This window comes from Schistocerca gregaria, chromosome 3 (assembly GCF_023897955.1).
Source record: "Schistocerca gregaria isolate iqSchGreg1 chromosome 3, iqSchGreg1.2, whole genome shotgun sequence".
Classification (NCBI taxonomy): domain Eukaryota; kingdom Metazoa; phylum Arthropoda; class Insecta; order Orthoptera; family Acrididae; genus Schistocerca; species Schistocerca gregaria.
In genome coordinates, this window is record NC_064922.1 from 271,009,496 (window position 1) to 271,032,302 (window position 22,807).

At 43.7% G+C, this 22,807-nt stretch overlaps 1 protein-coding gene across 1 annotated transcript in view; it reads left to right on the forward strand.

Moving 5' to 3' along the window:
• Positions 1-22,807, forward strand: part of LOC126355394 (dynein beta chain, ciliary) — a 677,699-nt gene that overhangs the window by 206,662 nt on the left and 448,230 nt on the right. The window contains exons 21-22 of the mRNA XM_050005692.1: positions 15,995-16,217; positions 21,978-22,144. Of these exons, the coding sequence (XP_049861649.1) occupies positions 15,995-16,217; positions 21,978-22,144 (390 nt within the window). The remainder of the gene's footprint in view (positions 1-15,994; positions 16,218-21,977; positions 22,145-22,807) is intronic.

Here is a 22,807-nt window from a genome sequence, read left to right on the forward strand (position 1 = left end):
CGCAATACATTCCATTTGTCTATGTTAAGGGTCAGTTGCCACTCCCTGCACCAACTGGAACTATAATTGTAATGAAAATGACATTAGGTTCTTCAACAAATGGCATTAAAATTATAGATGTTAATTTCAGGATAGGATTTGAAGGAGCTATTGTATCTACTGTTTTATTGCAAATAACAAAGTATGCAGTAAATACAGTTGCAGTGACAGACAACCAGAGACTGTGCACACACTTGTACAGAAGCAGTGCAAAAACCAGTCCAGGCCAATCCGGTAACAAGCAAGTTTGTCATAACAAATCACAGAACAATCCTAATTGGCAAGTAGAATCTTCATGGAGCACAGATGACACAAGAGAGAGTAGGATGTGCTGCTGGAGTGTGGCCATCCCCACTTGGTCAGCAATGGTGTTGGCAGCATGCGAAGCAGGTGGTCTTGTTTCATTCTCTCTCCAGCAGTGTTGAACATAAAATCTTTGGGTGTGATGGAAGCGGCATCCTTTTGGGGAGCTGGCAACACAGCCATCGGAGTAAAATGGCGGAGGCCACACTAGTGGGACTGCCACCAGAGACAGTCTGTTGTGTCTGAGTAGGCCATGAAGTCTGCTCAGGTGACACTGCAGCAGTGGCAGCAACAGAACAGCAGCTGCTTGTTAACAATATTTGTCTCCATTGGCTCGTGCATGTCAGATGAGGTGTCATCATCACAGTGCTGCACTGTCAGTGGCCACTGGACTGATATGTCACATAGCTGGAAGTGTCCTGAATGATGTCGAGCCAGCAATGAGGGATAGATGCAATGATGACTGAGGGAGGGCTGGTGGGTGCACATGTGAGAGGACAGTGTTCAGGCAGCCACTGTTGCGCATCAGCAAGGAGTTTGGCATAGCTGGTGCTCACATCTCGACATTGTCAGTGTCCAACAGCTCTTCACCCAAAGGTGCCACTACGACACCTGACCCTGGAATGAAGCAGTGCTTGAAGGCAGACTACCCACTGACATCTGCTGTGGCTGCAGGCATGATGGGTTGGCAAGCACTGAGGGCACAGATGGTTCTTATAGAGGGAGAGCAAACACCTCCAGTATCTACAGTTTTGTATCTGAGAACAACTGCATTGAGCAGCTGTCAAGGTTTTAGAGGAATGCAGGAGAGGTTATTCAGAACCATCAGTGTTTCTGTGAGCTTACACCACTTCAACCCCTTATTGGAGAGCATTCTTGGTGTAAAGGTACTGAGGCATGGCAATGTCTTTAGCAGTGTCTTTATGTGGGTCAATGTTCTGTCACGGGCTGCTGATCAGATAAAGCGAACACCTTTTTTCCACAACTTGTTCAGCTGATGAGATGAGCATTCTACATTAATGATAAATTGTGAACAATAATTGACTTTTCCCAGAAACGATTGGTGTTTCTTCAGATTCCACAATTTAGGGAGGTTATCAGTAGCTGCTATATAGTTCTTCATGGGTCTGATGACATCCTTCAAAAGAAAGTAGCCTAAATATTCAACTCCTGTCTGGAAAACTTTAATTTTTGCAGATTGCAGTTCAGTTTTGCCCCTTGTAATTTTGTGAACAGAACTGGAATCTTAGCGGGATGTTCCTGCCATGAAGAACCTGTGTTGATTATATCATCAAGATAGTTTATGCAGCACAGAACAACTTGCATTAACTGTTTTAAAAGTCCCAGTAAAATGGCGAGTGCACTGACAATACCAAACAGCAGACGTGTGTACATAACAACCCATAGGTCAAGCTGGTGACAATTATCTGTTGAGAGGCAGAATCTGGCTGAAGCTACAGATACATCTCCAAGTCAATTTTAGAGAAACACTCACTGCCCACAAAACTACTCAAATATTTCTTCTGGGTGGGGAATGGGCCAGCGATCTGCTACAGATTGGCAAACTTAAAATCCCTGCATGAACAAAGTACCCCCCTATAGGCTTTTATGTAACAACCAGAGGAGTAGCTCACTGGCTGGAAGGAATTCATTCAATGATGTCTAGGCCATGCAACCTGCCTAATTTTTCCGTAACTGGTGGATACAAAGCAAACGGGATAGGCTGAGGTTCACAAAATTTGGGTATGGCTATCGGTTTAAGAATGATGCGGGTCTTGTAGTCTTTTGCAGCATTTGTTCCCAGTGAAAACAGTGTCCCAAACTCATGACAGAGGTTGTCTAATGCCTGGAATGGGATGGCGTCAGAAACGAGATGTACAGCGCCTTGAATATGAAGAGCAAAAACCCTGAACACATTGAGGCCAAAAATGTTTTTGGGCTTCACACTTTCGATGGCCAAAAATATGACCGCCTATGTGAGATGCTGATAATCAGCATTGATAATGAACTGGCCTTAAACAGGAATTGGCTAATCACCATAACTGACCAAACAGTGATTTATGGATGAAAGAGAAGGGTATCCCAAGTGATGATACATTTCAAGAGTCATGGAAGACACAGGCCATGGTATCGACATGGAAACAGAATAGCCATTACCAGATTTGGAGCATAGTATAAATCTTGCTGGAACACTGAACTCCTGGCTGATCACTGGCATGACAGTTTGAACCTCCAGGAACTCCATCTCCACATCTGAGGACTGACCCCATGGGCAGCCACAATATGCTGTGCTCACCGATGCATGGAGCTTTTGTGAACATTTGCTCAGAAGAAATGAGGGCACAAGGGGATACTCCATCAGAAAGAGCCACAGGCTGACAGCGAAGAGTGTGAACTAGAAGAAAACGATGAGACTGTCCATGAATGACTCTGTTCCTAGGGTACTGAACACACCACTACTACACCCACTACATCATCAAAGTGTTCACTTGCAGTCTGTGACTCTTTGAATGCCTTAGTGATAAACATAATACACCTCTCTATTTGGAGCAGAACAGACAATTACATCATGTATCAGAGAATGACTAGAGGGCTGTTGAAAATGATCACACTTAAATCTGCACTTCTGTCTTAGCCCCTGAAGGTTGGTTACCTGTGCCTGACACAACTGGTTTAAGTCCACAAAGTGGGTTTTCTGATGTTACTAATTATTCATCAACACACCCATCTTAGGAAGTGTCAAAGCCACAGGGTCTATTAATGGAGCAACTTTTCGAAGCAAATGAAATGTTTTGAGCTTGACCTAAGACACGAAAAAGATTTTTGCAAAGCCTGATTCTCTACTTGAAACATTACTGCAAATGCCATACATATGTGTCCCACTCATCCATCTTATGGAATGGTGCCAAAGCTGGGCACATGGGTGGTTGTGCTGTGGTACTCTATGAAGCAAGTTTAACTGCTGTTGTTACTGTCTGAGCTGTTGTTGCCATTGTAACAATGGAACCAATACCAGATCCATTGAACTCACAGAACACATGTGGAAACATAATGAGCTCATTGCCAAATACTGTATTATCTGTAGTTTTAATGCAAATAATGAAGTACACAGTAAAATACTGTAATGGGACAAAACTGTAGGAGAACTTGGAGGAGAAGTCAGAGCCCAGAACTGCAACAAGGCCACAGCGAGACAGCAGGTGCTGGCCAGTGAACTGTGCAATTGGCTCCCAATGTCATCGGACCACGAGTACCTGAATCAGGCCACAAGCCATGGACATCGGCCACCACCAGCCGTCAGTCCTGCTTGATCACCACCCCCCAGTAGTGCAAGACATCCGTGACACTGTTCCAGGTATCAGTGCCCTGGGGCTAGACTTCGAGAAGCCACTCCAGCTTGACTGACTTCGAAAGTTATGCCAGATCCCAGTCTTTGCCTTGTTCCAGATGGTTCACAGTGGCCCACAAACACAGCCCTTGCGTGCGTCAGTTGGGAATCGTTGCTGTGAACTCAGCTGCCAATGGACCACAAAGGAGGGTCATCTGCCTTTCTGCCCAGTTTGGGCAGGCGACTCCACACCATCTACCTGCCCCTGCTCCTCACCATTGGTCCAGACTTCAACTCTGGGCAATGCCATCGCCATGCCATTTGAACGATGTAATATTGTGCATTAGAGAAGACCTGGTGACCACCTAGGACCACAGCATAGCTGCATCAGTGCTTGCACGCCACCTGCTATTTGTCAATGTCTGCAGCTGTGTCAGCAGAATATTATGAGGAACTCTGGGCCGCACCAGAGAATAGATCACAATCAGAAGAAAATCTGAACTATGTGAATTAGTAAGGAACTAATAAAGAGATGTATCTTCACCAGGACCTGCCTCTGCTGCTGTCCACATCCCCCATCTTCGATAGAGAACCCAGCCCACATCCAGACAGCCTACCTCTCTCACCTTTACAATAAAATTGGAATGACTGAGTACCAGAGACTGTACACACAGACATGTTTAGAAATAGTGGGATACACAGTCCAGGCAGGCTCTGGCAACGAGTTGGTTCATCATAACAACTCACATAACAAACCTAATTGGCAAGTAGAACCTTAACAGAGTGCAAATGACGCAAAAACAGACCTTGCTACTAGTGTGTGGCCCTCCCTACTCAGCTGACAGTGGTGATGGCAGTACGAGAAGAAGTTGCTCTCATTTCATTCTCCAGGCAGCAGCACCAAATATGAACCGTGCATGTGTGATTGTGGTGGTGGCATAAACAGACACGCTGACACAAAAGTGCAGAGTATAGTATTACATAGGGGGAAGTGCAAATTCCTGTAGCCTATGTGAGTTTTGTCTAATCAGGATGACTAATGGTTCAATCTGCAGGTGTATTATGAGTGTTGGAATTTGTCTACATAGTAGTGTTACAATGTAGACATGTTTTTTTCCCATATTCTTACTGTTTGTGTGTTCAGCTCATCAGTGATTGTATTGTGTCTTTATTGATCCACTCAATCATCCATTGTACAGAAGTGTACAATATGATATGGGGCAAATCAAACAGATGATTTGAGAAAATATATATATATATATATATATATATATATATATATATATATATATATATATATATATATATATATATATATATATATATTAAAAATAAAGATTCCAAGACTTACCAAGCGGGAAAGCGCCGGCAGACAGGCACATGAACAAAACACACAAACACACACACAAAATTACGAGCTTTCGCAACTGGCAGTTGCTTCGTCAGGAAGGAAGGAAGGAGAGGGAAAAATGAAAGGGTGTGGGTTTTAAGGGAGAGGGTAAGGAGTCATTCCAATCCCGGGAGCGGAAAGACTTCCCTTAGGGGAAAAAAAGGACAGGTGTACACTCGCACACACACACACATATCCATCCACACATACACAGACACAAGCAGACATATTTAAAGGCAAAGAGTTAAGGGCAGAGATGTCAGTCGAGGCGGAAATACAGAGGCAAAGAAGTTGTTGAAAGACAGGTGAGGTATGAGCGGCGGCAACTTGAAATTAGCGGAGGTTGAGGCCTGGCGGATATCGAGAAGAGAGGATATACTGAAGGGCGAGTTCCCATCTCCGTAGTTCGGATAGGTTGGTGTTGGTGGGAAGTATCCAGATAACTCGGACGGTGTAACACTGTGCTAAGATGTGCTGGCCGTGCATCAAGGCATGTTTAGCCACAGGGTGATCCTTATTACCAACAAACACTGTCTGCCTGTGTCCATTCATGCGAATGGACAGTTTGTTGCTGGTCATTCCCACATAGAAAGCATCACAGTGCAGGCAGGTCAGTTGGTAAATCACGTGGGTGCTTTCACATGTGGCTCTCCCTTTGATTGTGTACACCTTCCGGGTTACAGGACTGGAGTAGGTGGTGGTGGGAGGGTGCATAGGACAGGTTTTACACCGGGGGCGGTTGCAAGGGTAGGAGCCAGAGGGTAGGGGAGGTGGTTTGGGGATTTCATAGGGATGAACCAAGAGGTTACGAAGGTTAGGTGGACGGCGGAAAGACACTCTTGGTGGAGTGGGGAGGATTTCATGAAGGATGGATCTCATTTCGGGGCAGGATTTTAGGAAGTCGTATCCCTGCTGGAGAGCCACATTCAAGGTCTGATCCAGTCCCGGGAAGTATTCTGTTACAAGTGGGGCACTTTTGGGGTTCTTCTGTGAGAGGTTCTGGGTTTGAGGGGATGAGGAAGTGGCTCTGGTTATCTGCTTCTGTACCAGGTTGGGAGGGTAGTTGCGGGATGCGAAAGCTGTTTTCAGGTTGTTGGTGTAATGGTCGAGGGATTCAGGACTGGAGCAGATTCGTTTGCCACGAAGGCCTAGGCTGTAGGGAAGGGACCGTTTGATATGGAATGGGTGGCAGCTGTCATAATGGAGGTACTGTTGCTTGTTGGTGGGTTTGATGTGGACGGATGTGTGCAGCTGGCCATTGGACAGATGGAGGTCAACATCTAGGAAAGTGGCATGGGATTTGGAGTAGGACCAGGTGAATCTGATGGAACCAAAGGAGTTGAGGTTGGAGAGGAAATTCTGGAGTTGTTCTTCACTGTGAGTCCAGATCATGAAGATGTCATCAATAAATCTGTACCAAACTTTGGGTTGGCAGGCTTGGGTAACCAAGAAGGCTTCCTCTAAGCGACCCATAAATAGGTTGGCATATGAGGGGGCCATCCTGGTACCCATGGCTGTTCCCTTTAATTGTTGGTATGTCTGGCCTTCAAAAGTGAAGAAGTTGTGGGTCAGGATGAAGCTGGCTAAGGTGACGAGGAAAGAGGTTTTAGGTAGGGTGGCAGGTGATCGGCGTGAAAGGAAGTGCTCCATTGCAGCGAGGCCCTGGACGTGCGGGATATTTGTGTATAGGGAAGTGGCATCAATGGTTACCAGGATGGTTTCTGGGGGTAACCGACTGGGTACGGATTCCAGGCGTTCGAGAAAGTGGTTGGTGTCTTTGATGAAGGATGGGAGACTGCATGTAATGGGTTGAAGGTGTTGATCTACGTAGGCAGAGATACGTTCTGTGGGGGCTTGGTAACCAGCTACAATGGGGCGGCCAGGATGTTTGGGTTTGTGAATTTTAGGAAGTAGGTAGAAGGTAGGAGTGCGAGGTGACGGTGGGGTGAGGAGTTTGATGGAGTCAGGTGAAAGGTTTTGTAGGGAGCCTAAGGTTCTGAGGATTCCTTGAAGCTCCGCCTGGACATCAGGAATGGGATTACTTCGGCAAACTTTGTACGTAGAGTTGTCTGAAAGCTGACGCAGTCCCTCAGCCACATACTCCCGACGATCAAGTACCACAGTTGTGGAACCCTTGTCAGCCGGAAGAATGATGATGGATCGGTCAGCTTTCAGATCACGGATAGCCTGGGATTCAGCTGTGGTGATGTTGGGAGTAGGATTAAGGTTTTTCAAGAAAGATTGAGAGGCAAGGCTGGAGGTGAGAAATTCCTGGAAGGTTTGGAGAGGGTGATTTTGAGGAAGAGGAGGTGGGTCCCGCTGTGATGGAGGACGGAACTGTTGCAGGCAGGGTTCAATTTGGATAGTGTCTTGGGGAGTTGAGTCATTAGGAGTGGGATCAGGATTGTTTTTCTTCGTGGCAAAGTGATATTTCCAGCAGAGACTACGAGTGTAGGACAGTAAATCCTTGACAAGGGCAGTTTGGTTGAACCTGGGAGTGGGGCTGAAGGTGAGGCCTTTGGATAGGACAGAGGTTTCGGATTGGGAGAGGGGTTTGGAGGAAAGGTTAACTACTGAATTGGGGTGTTGTGGTTCCAGATTGTGTTGACTAGAATTTTGAGGTGTTGGGGGGAGTGGAGCTGGAAGTGGGAGATTGAGTAGATGGGAGAGACTGGGTCTGTGTGCAATGAGAGGAGGTTGAGGTTTGTTGGAAAGGTTGTGGAGGGTGAGTGAGTTGCCTTTCCGGAGGTGGGAAACCAGGAGATTGGATAGTTTTTTGAGGTGGAGGGTGGCATGTTGTTCTAATTTGCGGTTGGCCTGTAGGAGGATGCTATGTACAGCCGGTGTGGATGCGGGAGAGGAAAGATTGAGGACTTTGATTTGGGATAGGAGTTGACGGGTGTGTTCATTGGCCGAGTCGATGTATAGGTGAAGGATTAGGCGGGTGAGGGCTATGGATTGTGCTGTTTGGAACTGGTATAAGGACTGATGGAAAGAAGGATTGCAGCCAGAGATGGGAACTTTAAGTGTGAGGCCTTTGGGAGTAATGCCAAATGTCAGACAAGCCTGAGTAAATAAAATATGGGAGCGTAATCTGGCTAGGGTGAAGGCATGTTTGCGGAGGGAATGTAAATAAAATTTAATGGGGTCGTTGTAGGGATGTTGTGAGGTTGACATGGTATTGGTGGGTGGAAAGGGTAATATGAGGTTAAAGTGAAAGTAAAGAGAGATTTATATAGGGAGAGATAAAGGTGTGAAAAAAGTCGAAAAAGTGTTGGTTTGAGATGAGCTATGTTGATCATGTGCTGAACTTAGGTTGGTGAACAACAATGGGTGCAAAGGTTGGGTAGTTATGTTGTCTCCAGATCACGTTAAAGGGTGGGGAAATTCAAGAAAATTTCGAGAAATTCAAGAAAATTTCGACCAAAAAATTTTTTCGAAAAAAGTTTCGAAAAAATAATTTGCGAAAAAATAAAATTCGAAAAAAATTTTTTGATTAAAATCTCGAAGAATATGTGTGTAAATGTATTCAAAGGACTGGTTATGTACTGGCAGGTTATGATAATGAGGCTAACAATTGTTTGATGAAGAAATAATAACGTGTAAACCTGTGGGAAGCTGCTAGAAAATGATCGGTTTTGTGGGAAAAAACGGGAATGGAAATAAAACGAAAGTTGTTGGAAAAAAAAACTGAGATGGTTGTGTAATGGGTGAAAGGAACTGAAGCTGTGAAATAGTATTCACGAGTTTACACGAAATGTTTGTAAACTTGGAACAATGGATTTTATAGCAGCGGTTATGTTGAAAGCGTTGAAAATTTTAGGTTATGGTTTGGAAGTAAATTACGTATTATTGAGTATAATTAGGCAGGATAAAATGTATGGTAGATTACGGAAAAATGGAAGATGAATCAAAGTGGAACTTCTTGTACAAACGAAAAGAGAAAGTAAGACGATAGAGAAGATTTCGAAATGCAACAGAGACAATAACAAACGTAATTGTTGGGTTCAAATTAATGACGATGTAAATAAAACAGAAAGAAACTTCCACATGGGAAAAATATATTAAAAATAAAGATTCCAAGACTTACCAAGCGGGAAAGCGCCGGCAGACAGGCACATGAACAAAACACACAAACACACACACAAAATTACGAGCTTTCGCAACTGGCAGTTGCTTCGTCAGGAAGGAAGGAAGGAGAGGGAAAAATGAAAGGGTGTGGGTTTTAAGGGAGAGGGTAAGGAGTCATTCCAATCCCGGGAGCGGAAAGACTTCCCTTAGGGGAAAAAAAGGACAGGTGTACACTCGCACACACACACACATATCCATCCACACATACACAGACACAAGCAGACATATTTAAAGGCAAAGAGTTAAGGGCAGAGATGTCAGTCGAGGCGGAAGTACAGAGGCAAAGAAGTTGTTGAAAGACAGGTGAGGTATGAGCGGCGGCAACTTGAAATTAGCGGAGGTTGAGGCCTGGCGGATATCGAGAAGAGAGGATATACTGAAGGGCGAGTTCCCATCTCCGGAGTTCGGATAGGTTGGTGTTGGTGGGAAGTATCCAGATAACTCGGACGGTGTAACACTGTGCTAAGATGTGCTGGCCGTGCATCAAGGCATGTTTAGCCACAGGGTGATCCTTATTACCAACAAACACTGTCTGCCTGTGTCCATTCATGCGAATGGACAGTTTGTTGCTGGTCATTCCCACATAGAAAGCATCACAGTGCAGGCAGGTCAGTTGGTAAATCACGTGGGTGCTTTCACATGTGGCTCTCCCTTTGATTGTGTACACCTTCCGGGTTACAGGACTGGAGTAGGTGGTGGTGGGAGGGTGCATAGGACAGGTTTTACACCGGGGGCGGTTGCAAGGGTAGGAGCCAGAGGGTAGGGGAGGTGGTTTGGGGATTTCATAGGGATGAACCAAGAGGTTACGAAGGTTAGGTGGACGGCGGAAAGACACTCTTGGTGGAGTGGGGAGGATTTCATGAAGGATGGATCTCATTTCGGGGCAGGATTTTAGGAAGTCGTATCCCTGCTGGAGAGCCACATTCAAGGTCTGATCCAGTCCCGGGAAGTATTCTGTTACAAGTGGGGCACTTTTGGGGTTCTTCTGTGAGAGGTTCTGGGTTTGAGGGGATGAGGAAGTGGCTCTGGTTATCTGCTTCTGTACCAGGTTGGGAGGGTAGTTGCGGGATGCGAAAGCTGTTTTCAGGTTGTTGGTGTAATGGTCGAGGGATTCAGGACTGGAGCAGATTCGTTTGCCACGAAGGCCTAGGCTGTAGGGAAGGGACCGTTTGATATGGAATGGGTGGCAGCTGTCATAATGGAGGTACTGTTGCTTGTTGGTGGGTTTGATGTGGACGGATGTGTGCAGCTGGCCATTGGACAGATGGAGGTCAACATCTAGGAAAGTGGCATGGGATTTGGAGTAGGACCAGGTGAATCTGATGGAACCAAAGGAGTTGAGGTTGGAGAGGAAATTCTGGAGTTGTTCTTCACTGTGAGTCCAGATCATGAAGATGTCATCAATAAATCTGTACCAAACTTTGGGTTGGCAGGCTTGGGTAACCAAGAAGGCTTCCTCTAAGCGACCCATAAATAGGTTGGCATATGAGGGGGCCATCCTGGTACCCATGGCTGTTCCCTTTAATTGTTGGTATGTCTGGCCTTCAAAAGTGAAGAAGTTGTGGGTCAGGATGAAGCTGGCTAAGGTGACGAGGAAAGAGGTTTTAGGTAGGGTGGCAGGTGATCGGCGTGAAAGGAAGTGCTCCATTGCAGCGAGGCCCTGGACGTGCGGGATATTTGTGTATAGGGAAGTGGCATCAATGGTTACCAGGATGGTTTCTGGGGGTAACCGACTGGGTACGGATTCCAGGCGTTCGAGAAAGTGGTTGGTGTCTTTGATGAAGGATGGGAGACTGCATGTAATGGGTTGAAGGTGTTGATCTACGTAGGCAGAGATACGTTCTGTGGGGGCTTGGTAACCAGCTACAATGGGGCGGCCAGGATGTTTGGGTTTGTGAATTTTAGGAAGTAGGTAGAAGGTAGGAGTGCGAGGTGACGGTGGGGTGAGGAGTTTGATGGAGTCAGGTGAAAGGTTTTGTAGGGGGCCTAAGGTTCTGAGGATTCCTTGAAGCTCCGCCTGGACATCAGGAATGGGATTACTTCGGCAAACTTTGTACGTAGAGTTGTCTGAAAGCTGACGCAGTCCCTCAGCCACATACTCCCGACGATCAAGTACCACAGTTGTGGAACCCTTGTCAGCCGGAAGAATGATGATGGATCGGTCAGCTTTCAGATCACGGATAGCCTGGGATTCAGCTGTGGTGATGTTGGGAGTAGGATTAAGGTTTTTCAAGAAAGATTGAGAGGCAAGGCTGGAGGTGAGAAATTCCTGGAAGGTTTGGAGAGGGTGATTTTGAGGAAGAGGAGGTGGGTCCCGCTGTGATGGAGGACGGAACTGTTGCAGGCAGGGTTCAATTTGGATAGTGTCTTGGGGAGTTGGGTCATTAGGAGTGGGATCAGGATTGTTTTTCTTCGTGGCAAAGTGATATTTCCAGCAGAGACTACGAGTGTAGGACAGTAAATCCTTGACAAGGGCAGTTTGGTTGAACCTGGGAGTGGGGCTGAAGGTGAGGCCTTTGGATAGGACAGAGGTTTCGGATTGGGAGAGGGGTTTGGAGGAAAGGTTAACTACTGAATTGGGGTGTTGTGGTTCCAGATTGTGTTGACTAGAATTTTGAGGTGTTGGGGGGAGTGGAGCTGGAAGTGGGAGATTGAGTAGATGGGAGAGACTGGGTCTGTGTGCAATGAGAGGAGGTTGAGGTTTGTTGGAAAGGTTGTGGAGGGTGAGTGAGTTGCCTTTCCGGAGGTGGGAAACCAGGAGATTGGATAGTTTTTTGAGGTGGAGGGTGGCATGTTGTTCTAATTTGCGGTTGGCCTGTAGGAGGATGCTATGTACAGCCGGTGTGGATGCGGGAGAGGAAAGATTGAGGACTTTGATTTGGGATAGGAGTTGACGGGTGTGTTCATTGGCCGAGTCGATGTATAGGTGAAGGATTAGGCGGGTGAGGGCTATGGATTGTGCTGTTTGGAACTGGTATAAGGACTGATGGAAAGAAGGATTGCAGCCAGAGATGGGAACTTTAAGTGTGAGGCCTTTGGGAGTAATGCCAAATGTCAGACAAGCCTGAGTAAATAAAATATGGGAGCGTAATCTGGCTAGGGTGAAGGCATGTTTGCGGAGGGAATGTAAATAAAATTTAATGGGGTCGTTGTAGGGATGTTGTGAGGTTGACATGGTATTGGTGGGTGGAAAGGGTAATATGAGGTTAAAGTGAAAGTAAAGAGAGATTTATATAGGGAGAGATAAAGGTGTGAAAAAAGTCGAAAAAGTGTTGGTTTGAGATGAGCTATGTTGATCATGTGCTGAACTTAGGTTGGTGAACAACAATGGGTGCAAAGGTTGGGTAGTTATGTTGTCTCCAGATCACGTTAAAGGGTGGGGAAATTCAAGAAAATTTCGAGAAATTCAAGAAAATTTCGACCAAAAAATTTTTTCGAAAAAAGTTTCGAAAAAATAATTTGCGGAAAAATAAAATTCGAAAAAAATTTTTGATTAAAATCTCGAAGAATATGTGTGTAAATGTATTCAAAGGACTGGTTATGTACTGGCAGGTTATGATAATGAGGCTAACAATTGTTTGATGAAGAAATAATAACGTGTAAACCTGTGGGAAGCTGCTAGAAAATGATCGGTTTTGTGGGAAAAAACGGGAATGGAAATAAAACGAAAGTTGTTGGAAAAAAAACTGAGATGGTTGTGTAATGGGTGAAAGGAACTGAAGCTGTGAAATAGTATTCACGAGTTTACACGAAATGTTTGTAAACTTGGAACAATGGATTTTATAGCAGCGGTTATGTTGAAAGCGTTGAAAATTTTAGGTTATGGTTTGGAAGTAAATTACGTATTATTGAGTATAATTAGGCAGGATAAAATGTATGGTAGATTACGGAAAAATGGAAGATGAATCAAAGTGGAACTTCTTGTACAAACGAAAAGAGAAAGTAAGACGATAGAGAAGATTTCGAAATGCAACAGAGACAATAACAAACGTAATTGTTGGGTTCAAATTAATGACGATGTAAATAAAACAGAAAGAAACTTCCACATGGGAAAAATATATTAAAAATAAAGATTCCAAGACTTACCAAGCGGGAAAGCGCCGGCAGACAGGCACATGAACAAAACACACAAACACACACACAAAATTACGAGCTTTCGCAACTGGCAGTTGCTTCGTCAGGAAGGAAGGAAGGAGAGGGAAAAATGAAAGGGTGTGGGTTTTAAGGGAGAGGGTAAGGAGTCATTCCAATCCCGGGAGCGGAAAGACTTCCCTTAGGGGAAAAAAAGGACAGGTGTACACTCGCACACACACACACATATCCATCCACACATACACAGACACAAGCAGACATATTTAAAGGCAAAGAGTTAAGGGCAGAGATGTCAGTCGAGGCGGAAGTACAGAGGCAAAGAAGTTGTTGAAAGACAGGTGAGGTATGAGCGGCGGCAACTTGAAATTAGCGGAGGTTGAGGCCTGGCGGATATCGAGAAGAGAGGATATACTGAAGGGCGAGTTCCCATCTCCGGAGTTCGGATAGGTTGGTGTTGGTGGGAAGTATCCAGATAACTCGGACGGTGTAACACTGTGCTAAGATGTGCTGGCCGTGCATCAAGGCATGTTTAGCCACAGGGTGATCCTTATTACCAACAAACACTGTCTGCCTGTGTCCATTCATGCGAATGGACAGTTTGTTGCTGGTCATTCCCACATAGAAAGCATCACAGTGCAGGCAGGTCAGTTGGTAAATCACGTGGGTGCTTTCACATGTGGCTCTCCCTTTGATTGTGTACACCTTCCGGGTTACAGGACTGGAGTAGGTGGTGGTGGGAGGGTGCATAGGACAGGTTTTACACCGGGGGCGGTTGCAAGGGTAGGAGCCAGAGGGTAGGGGAGGTGGTTTGGGGATTTCATAGGGATGAACCAAGAGGTTACGAAGGTTAGGTGGACGGCGGAAAGACACTCTTGGTGGAGTGGGGAGGATTTCATGAAGGATGGATCTCATTTCGGGGCAGGATTTTAGGAAGTCGTATCCCTGCTGGAGAGCCACATTCAAGGTCTGATCCAGTCCCGGGAAGTATTCTGTTACAAGTGGGGCACTTTTGGGGTTCTTCTGTGAGAGGTTCTGGGTTTGAGGGGATGAGGAAGTGGCTCTGGTTATCTGCTTCTGTACCAGGTTGGGAGGGTAGTTGCGGGATGCGAAAGCTGTTTTCAGGTTGTTGGTGTAATGGTCGAGGGATTCAGGACTGGAGCAGATTCGTTTGCCACGAAGGCCTAGGCTGTAGGGAAGGGACCGTTTGATATGGAATGGGTGGCAGCTGTCATAATGGAGGTACTGTTGCTTGTTGGTGGGTTTGATGTGGACGGATGTGTGCAGCTGGCCATTGGACAGATGGAGGTCAACATCTAGGAAAGTGGCATGGGATTTGGAGTAGGACCAGGTGAATCTGATGGAACCAAAGGAGTTGAGGTTGGAGAGGAAATTCTGGAGTTGTTCTTCACTGTGAGTCCAGATCATGAAGATGTCATCAATAAATCTGTACCAAACTTTGGGTTGGCAGGCTTGGGTAACCAAGAAGGCTTCCTCTAAGCGACCCATAAATAGGTTGGCATATGAGGGGGCCATCCTGGTACCCATGGCTGTTCCCTTTAATTGTTGGTATGTCTGGCCTTCAAAAGTGAAGAAGTTGTGGGTCAGGATGAAGCTGGCTAAGGTGACGAGGAAAGAGGTTTTAGGTAGGGTGGCAGGTGATCGGCGTGAAAGGAAGTGCTCCATTGCAGCGAGGCCCTGGACGTGCGGGATATTTGTGTATAGGGAAGTGGCATCAATGGTTACCAGGATGGTTTCTGGGGGTAACAGACTGGGTACGGATTCCAGGCGTTCGAGAAAGTGGTTGGTGTCTTTGATGATTATATAATATTGATGATTATATAATATATTATATAATATTATATATTATATATTATATATTATATATTATATAATATATTATATAATATTATATAATATTATATAATATATTGATGATTATATAATATTGTTTCTTATAGTGAACATAACACTGGAGATACATTATGTGTAGCACAAGCAATTACTACGCGTTTTGTCTTTCATGTGGTGTCCAGTGTCATCGGAAAGTGTCGGTTTGTTTCCAGTTACAAACAAAATTATTTTTAAATTGGAATTTTACCTGCCTGTTTGATGGAGTGACCCCAAATTAGTGTAGTCAACTATTAATTTTATCAATATGTATTAACAGGAACAATAAAATATGAAGAATAAACAGAAGTCCATCAGCGACGCAGCAGTATTAACATGCCTGGCAGTAGCAGTCAGCTGGGGCCAGGATAGTGTTGCTGCTGATCAAACAGGCACATAAAAATCTGCTTAAAAATAATTTTGTTCGTAACAGGAAACAAACCAACACTTTCTGTTGACACTAAGCATCGCATGAAAGACATTACAAGCAGTATTTGTTTTGGCTGATTCCAGCTACACAGTGCAAAAGCAGAACTGCAAATATGTACTGAAACACCAAAGAAAATGTGTCTCATAACTTTTTGGAGAGACACCCTGTATGTTTAAAAAATTGGGTACAATTTCTGAATAGAGCTCTCACAATTAATCACTGCTACAAGTCCCACTCATCATTAAACTTGTGCTGCTGTGGGATATTGTGAATGCTTATACGTAATTCATGAGTTGTGTGAATAATTTACCACTTCATACATTATTATTAGTATTGTTATTAGTATTTCACACTGTCTATAGTGTGTCATGGCTGAATGAAACTTTTTTTTCAGCTTATCCGACCTTGCAGACTTTATACACCAAGCAGATGAAGGATTGCTGCAACCTGTTGAGGAGGGTGACTATGAGCGACTTGTCAGTGTTATGGGCTACCTAATGAATGTCAAGGAGCGTCAGGTTGATACTGATGAGATGTTTGAACCGTTACAACAAACTATTGATTTACTAAAGCAATATGATCAGGACTTACCTGAAGAGGTCAATGTGCTCTTGCAGGTAATGATGCCAATATAATGTTGCAGCCACTGCCCATTGTGGTGCTCTGTGCTACATTCTTAGATGTAATAGTTCATGTGATACCATTATTGTCAGTGTGCTAGTCAGTAGGAAAATTAGAAACAGGCAGTCTGCTGGAGAACATTTGTTCATATGAGAGGTTACTAAGTCTTTTATTAGGAAAAATTTCTGCAGCTGTAAAAATCACCCTTTATACAAAGCATTCAATCTTTAATGGTTTTACTCTTTGTGAGATTTTTTTTGGGGGGGGGGGGGGAAGTGACAGTGTTTGGATAAGATAAAAATTATCATAAAAATGTGTAATTTTTAACATTGTAGTGCAGAGAGCAGACTGGATGTGAAACAATAACAAATGAAAAAAATGAAACATATACAACGATGTTACAACCGCAGTATATCAGGAGGATAATGGAAGAATGTAAAGAGAAACAGAGAATTTTAAAAAAAGGACCCAGAAATGGAAAATTAGGAAATGGAAAAAGCCAAATACTGAAGAAATGGAGCTTCTGAGACGGGAATTTCATAGAGGCTAGGAAATTTCATAAAGAGGTGAATAGGACATGGAAACCTTTTATAAGCAGAACAAGTTTAATAAAATATGAGAAGGGCAAAATTATAAGCATGAAGCAGAGTCGCTACTATGATAAAGTCCTTAATCCAAGACCAGTTATACCATGGAACTAAATATCAATGGGCAGAAAACAAAATACCTACCTGCTGGGAGAGCCACAGGCAGAACTTGCCAGCCGAAATAACACCTTTAAAAGTATGGATCATTTCAATTGTAATCAGTCTAAATTATACCTGCTATGAAATAAAGCAGAGACTAATTGCAACCAATAAAGCTTATTTCACCACAACATAGCTTCTATCTTAACGCTCCTGACTAGAACCACAAAACTAACAATCTGTAAAACACTGATCAGACCAATGTGAACATACACTTCTGAAACCTGGGCTCTGACACCAAAGGATGCTGAATCACTGGATACATTTGTGAGAAGGATGCTCAGGAGAATTCAGGAGAATCATTGGCCCAGTTGTGAAAGTCGAAGATGGAGGAGGAGATACAGCCACGAGTAGTACGCCATCTACAAAGATCAACTTGTTAGAAAAATTGTGAAGTCTGAGGTGGGCACAGATGAATTATATGGAAATACCAAAAAAGACTTTACAAGGAAAGCCAGGTGGACAGAGAGGATGTGGCTGACTGAAAATTAGATGAGAGGACAGAGTCATAGAAGGCCTTTGGAAGACAGGCTACAGAAATTGTAAAATGCTAGCAAGGGACAGGAATAAATGAAAGGAGATAGTTGAAGAGGCCAAGACTCATCATTAGTTGTAGACACTGAAGAAGTGCAAGGTATTCGAAGTAATTCATGAATCATCTCTTGCTTCGGAACTGGTTGTCTTTCTCACTCTGAGTACCATGTTTGTTATCGATCATAAGTATTCTGTGAACAAGGAAAAGTGAAAAATGGTGAGGTTGTGATTGATTTAGCAGATTCTGACTTGACTTAAATGTCACCATTCTGATTATGATTTTCATTGTTTCACATCACTGACATTAATATCTCAGTGATTTATGTCTGCAACTGGGCAAGATTATGCAGTGATACACCAAAAGGGCAGTGGTTCAAATAATGGACTCTTTATTTGAATGTATACTTCTTTAGTTTTGTGATGAATTCTGATACTTAACCAGAGGTGGCGTTGCCAGATGCCACCAAGTGATTAATCTTTAACATTCTTGATCATTGCATCTGTAGTGAAGAGTAGTCCCTTCCAGAAATGCAGAGGGTATCACTGAGGCCTACACATACCATAATAACCCTCTCAGCCTTGTAAAAAATGGATCTCTAATGCCTTATCTCATAAGTCACATATCATTCAACACATACCCTCTGTCTGACAACAAAGCAGCACTCCTCTTGTGACCCAGTTTCATACAGGGCTGGAGCAACTAAATCAGATTCTCCTCCAGGGTTTCAACTCACTGTCGTCATGCCCTGGAATGAGAAATACCTTCCCCAACATCTTTTCCACATTTCCAACAGTGGTATTCCACCATCCGCTAAACCCATGCAATATCCTTGTCTGTTCCCACTCCACCCCTGTTTTCAACCCCTTCTCTCATGGCTCATATCCCTGCAATAGACCCAGATGTGAGACCTGCTCCATACATCCCCTCGTGACCATCTACTCCCATCCTGTCACAGGCATCTCCTGCCCTATGAAAGGCAGGCCAGCCTGTGAAGGCAGCCATGTGAACTTAGCTGCAACGACTGTGCCACATTCTGCATGGCATGACAGCTAACAAGCAGTCTGTCCATGTGAAGGGTGAGAGGCAGCTGAACCACCCAGTTGCAGAATATGCTGTCAAATATGATGTGCTTCACTTTAATGACTGCTACACAGCCTGTACCATCTGAATTGTACCCACCAAAACCAGCTGCCCTGGTGTCAATTCTCACTATTCCCTGTCCCTCGTCTCCCTAACCACCTCCCTGCTCCCATTTCAACCTCACGCACACCTTCTGTACTGCCAGTACACCTTTCTCAATTCTCTATTTCTCTCTTCTGCTGTTTGCTCTCCTCCATCTGGCCTTTATCGCATGGCATAGCCTCTCGATGTTGCCCACAGCATCCCACTATTTTGCCTCCAACATGTTTCTGCATGCTCCCCGAGGCAGCACTAGCATCTTCTCCCATCTTGCATTGCTATCCCTCCCCTCTCAACACAATTCCTCTTCCTTAACCTCACTACCCACCCTAGCCACATTCCTGTTCACATAACATGCAGTCACAGTCAAGCATTATTTTCTGGAGAAAATGGCAATATGTGTGTGAGCTGCTGTTGTGTGAATGTGTGTGCTTTCTGCTTCTGTAGTGGAAGTTGCCCAAAAGCTGAAATATTTGTAGCATTCTTTTTCATTGTGTCTGCCTGCGACTCAGTGTCTCCTTGTTGTGGAGACTAGCAACCTATTTTTTCCATGTTGTTGTTATCCCATTCTGAACTTTCCATTGTTTAAATTTTAATGATAGTATTTATGACAAAATATGTTGATAATAAAGAAAAATGAAATCAAACTGTTCTTTCAGCATTATGAAGACTTCCTCTAGTTACCATTCCCAAATATAAATATGTGTTCTGTTTCAAACAATACCAGTAAATGTAGTGAAGAATAATTTGGAAAATATTTCGAGTAGATTTCCCCACCATGTTATAGTTCTGGGTGGAGATTTTAATTTGCCGGATATAGACTGGGAGACTCAAACGTTCATAACGGGTGGCAGGGACAAAGAATCCAGTGAAATATTTTTAAGTGCTTTATCTGAAAACTACCTTGAGCAGTTTAACAGAGAACCAACTCGTGGCGATAACATATTAGACCTTTTGGTGACAAACTGACCCGAACTATTTGAATCAGTTAATGCAGAACAGGGAATCAGCGATCATAAAGCGGTTACTGCATCGATGATTTCAGCCGTAAATAGAAATATTAAAAAAGGTAGGAAGATTTTTCTGTTTAGCAAAAGTGACAAAAAGCAGATTTCAGAGTACTTGATGGCTCAACACAAAAGTTTTGTCTCAAGTACAGATAGTGTTGAGGATCAGTGGACAAAGTTCAAAACCATCGTACAATATGCGTTAGTTGAGTATGTGCCAAGCAAGATCGTAAGAGATGGAATAGAGCCACCGTGGTACAACAACCGAGTTAGAAAACTGCTGCGGGAGCAAAGGGAACTTCACAGCAAACATAAACATAGCCAAAGCCTTGCACACAAACAAAAATTACGTGAAGCGAAATGTAGTGTGAGGAGGTCTATGCGAGAGGCTTTCAATGAATTCGAAAGTAAAGTTCTATGTACTGACTTGGCAGAAAATCCTAAGAAATTTTGGTCCTATGTCAAAGCGGTAGGTGGATCAAAACAAAATGTCCAGACACTCTGTGACCAAAATGGTACTGAAACAGAGGATGACAGACTAAAGGCCGAAATACTAAATGTCTTCTTCCAAAGCTGTTTCACAGAGGAAGACTGCACTGTGCTTCCTCCTCTAGATTGTCGCACAGTTGACAAAATGGTAGATATCTAAATAGATGACAGAGGGATAGAGAAACAATTAAAATCGCTCAAAAAAGGAAAGGCCGCTGGTCCTGATGGGATACCAGTTCGATTTTACACAGAGTACGCGAAGGAACTTGCCCCCCTTCTTGCAGTTGTGTACCGGAGGTCTCTAGAAGAGCGAAGCGTTCCAAAGGATTGGAAAAGGGCACAGGTCATCCCCGTTTTCAAGAAGGGACGTCGAACAGATGTGCAGAACTATAGACCTATATCTCTAACGTCTATCAGTTGTAGAATTTTGTAACACGTATTATGTTCGAGTATAATGTCTTTTCTGGAGACTAGAAATCTACTCTGTAGGAATCAGCATGGGTTTCAAAAAAGACGGTCGTGTGAAACCCAGCTCGCGCTATTTGTCCATGAGACTCAGAGGGCCTTAGACACGGGTTCACAGGTAGATGCCGTGTTTCTTGACTTCCGCAAGGAGTTTGACACAGTTCCCCACAGTCGTTTAATGAACAAAGTAAGAGCATACGGACTATCAGATCAATTGTGTGATTGGATTGAGGAGTTCCTAGATAGCAGAACGCAGCATATTATTCTCAATGGAGAGAAGTCTTCCGAAGTAAGAGTGATTTCAGGTGTGCCGCAGGGGAGTGTCATAGGACCATTGCTATTCACAATATACATAAATGACCTGGTGGATGACATCAGAAGTTCACTGAGCCTTTTTGCAGATGATGCTGTGGTGTATCGAGAGGTTGCAACAATGGAAAATTGTACTGAAATGCAGGAGGATCTGCAGCGAATTGACGCATGGTGCACGGAATGGCAATTGAATCTCAATGTAGACAAGTGTAATGTGATGCGAATACATAGAAAGATAGGTCCCTTATCATTTAGCTACAAAATAGCAGGTCAGCAACTGGAAGCAGTTAATTCCATAAATTATCTGGGAGTACACATTAGGAGTGATTTAAAATGGAATGATCATATAAAGTTGATCGCCGGTAAAGCAGATGCCAGACTGAGATTCATTGGAAGAATCCTAAGGAAATGCAATCTGACAACAAAGGAAGTACGTTGCAGTACACTTGTTCGCCAACTGCTTGAATACTGCTCAGCAGTGTGGGATCCGCACCAGATAGGGTTGATAGAAGAGATAGAGAAGATCCAACAGATAGCAGCGTGCTTCGTTACAGGATCATTTAGTAATCACGAAAGCGTTACGGAGATGATAGATAAACTCCAGTGGAAGACTCTGCAGGAGAGACGCTCAGTAGCTCGGTACGGGCTTTTGTTAAAGCTCCGAGAACATACCTTCACCGAAGAGTCAAGCAGTATATTGCTCCCTCCTACGTATATCTCGCGAAGAGACCATGAGGATAAAATCAGAGAGATTAGAGCCCACACAGAAGCATACCGACAATCCTTCTTTCCACGTACAATACGAGACTGGAATAGAAGGGAGAACCGATAGAGGTACTCAGGGTACCCTCCGCCACACACCGTCAGGTGGCTTGCAGAGTATGGATGTAGATGTAGATGTAGATGTAGAAACTAACTGTGTACTTGGCTGAATGAGTTGAATGTTACAGTGCTATATATTTACAATACATTCAGTACAGTAATTAATAAGACTATATCACTGATACATAAACGTTCATTTAGGAATTACCAGAGCAATGGAATAATACAAAGAAGATAGCTACACAAGTAAAACAACAGGTGGCTCCACTGCAAGCAATTGAAGTGTGCTGCATAAGAAGTCGAATCCAGACCTTTGACAATCAGCAGTTGCAGTACCGTGATCGTTTCCGCAAATACCGTTTCCTCAGGTATTGTTAGCAGTTTATTATTCTAATACAAATATCATTTCATTAAAATCTGTCAGAGGGTAAAGATTGCAGTTTGCATTAGATGAAATAAAATGAAAACACATCATCCTCCAAAATATATTACTCAAGATTTGCCATCTCAAAAGTAATCTGTACACATTTTGGTATTAGTTTAAGGGGGAAACAAGGTGGAAAATTCCTATATTACCAGTGTTTTAATCTATTGTGCTAACTAAAATTTAATTATTAAAACCGTGTCCTGGACTCAGACTCAAATTCGAGACCTTTGCCTTTCATGAGCAAGTGCTCTCTATCAGCGCACACTCCTTCACAGAGTGAAAAATTAATAAGTTGCACACATCCTCAACTTTGCTAACATCATATATATTAGTGCTCATTACCACATTACAGAAAATGTGAAAATGTAAGAAGATTTGACTTTATAGAGATGTTCAACATTTACAAGAATAGCAGTGAATTAAGTATCATTTTGTGAGACTGTGTTTTGCTCATAATGTTGTGGTATGTACTTAAGTAATGCAGCTTAGAATTAATTCTGAAGTCACTTTAAAATCAAAACATTTTGCTGTGGAATTTTCTCATTTCAGTGGTCTGAAGAAGTCTTTCATAGGTATTGTGTTGATACCTTCACTCAAAAGAAAG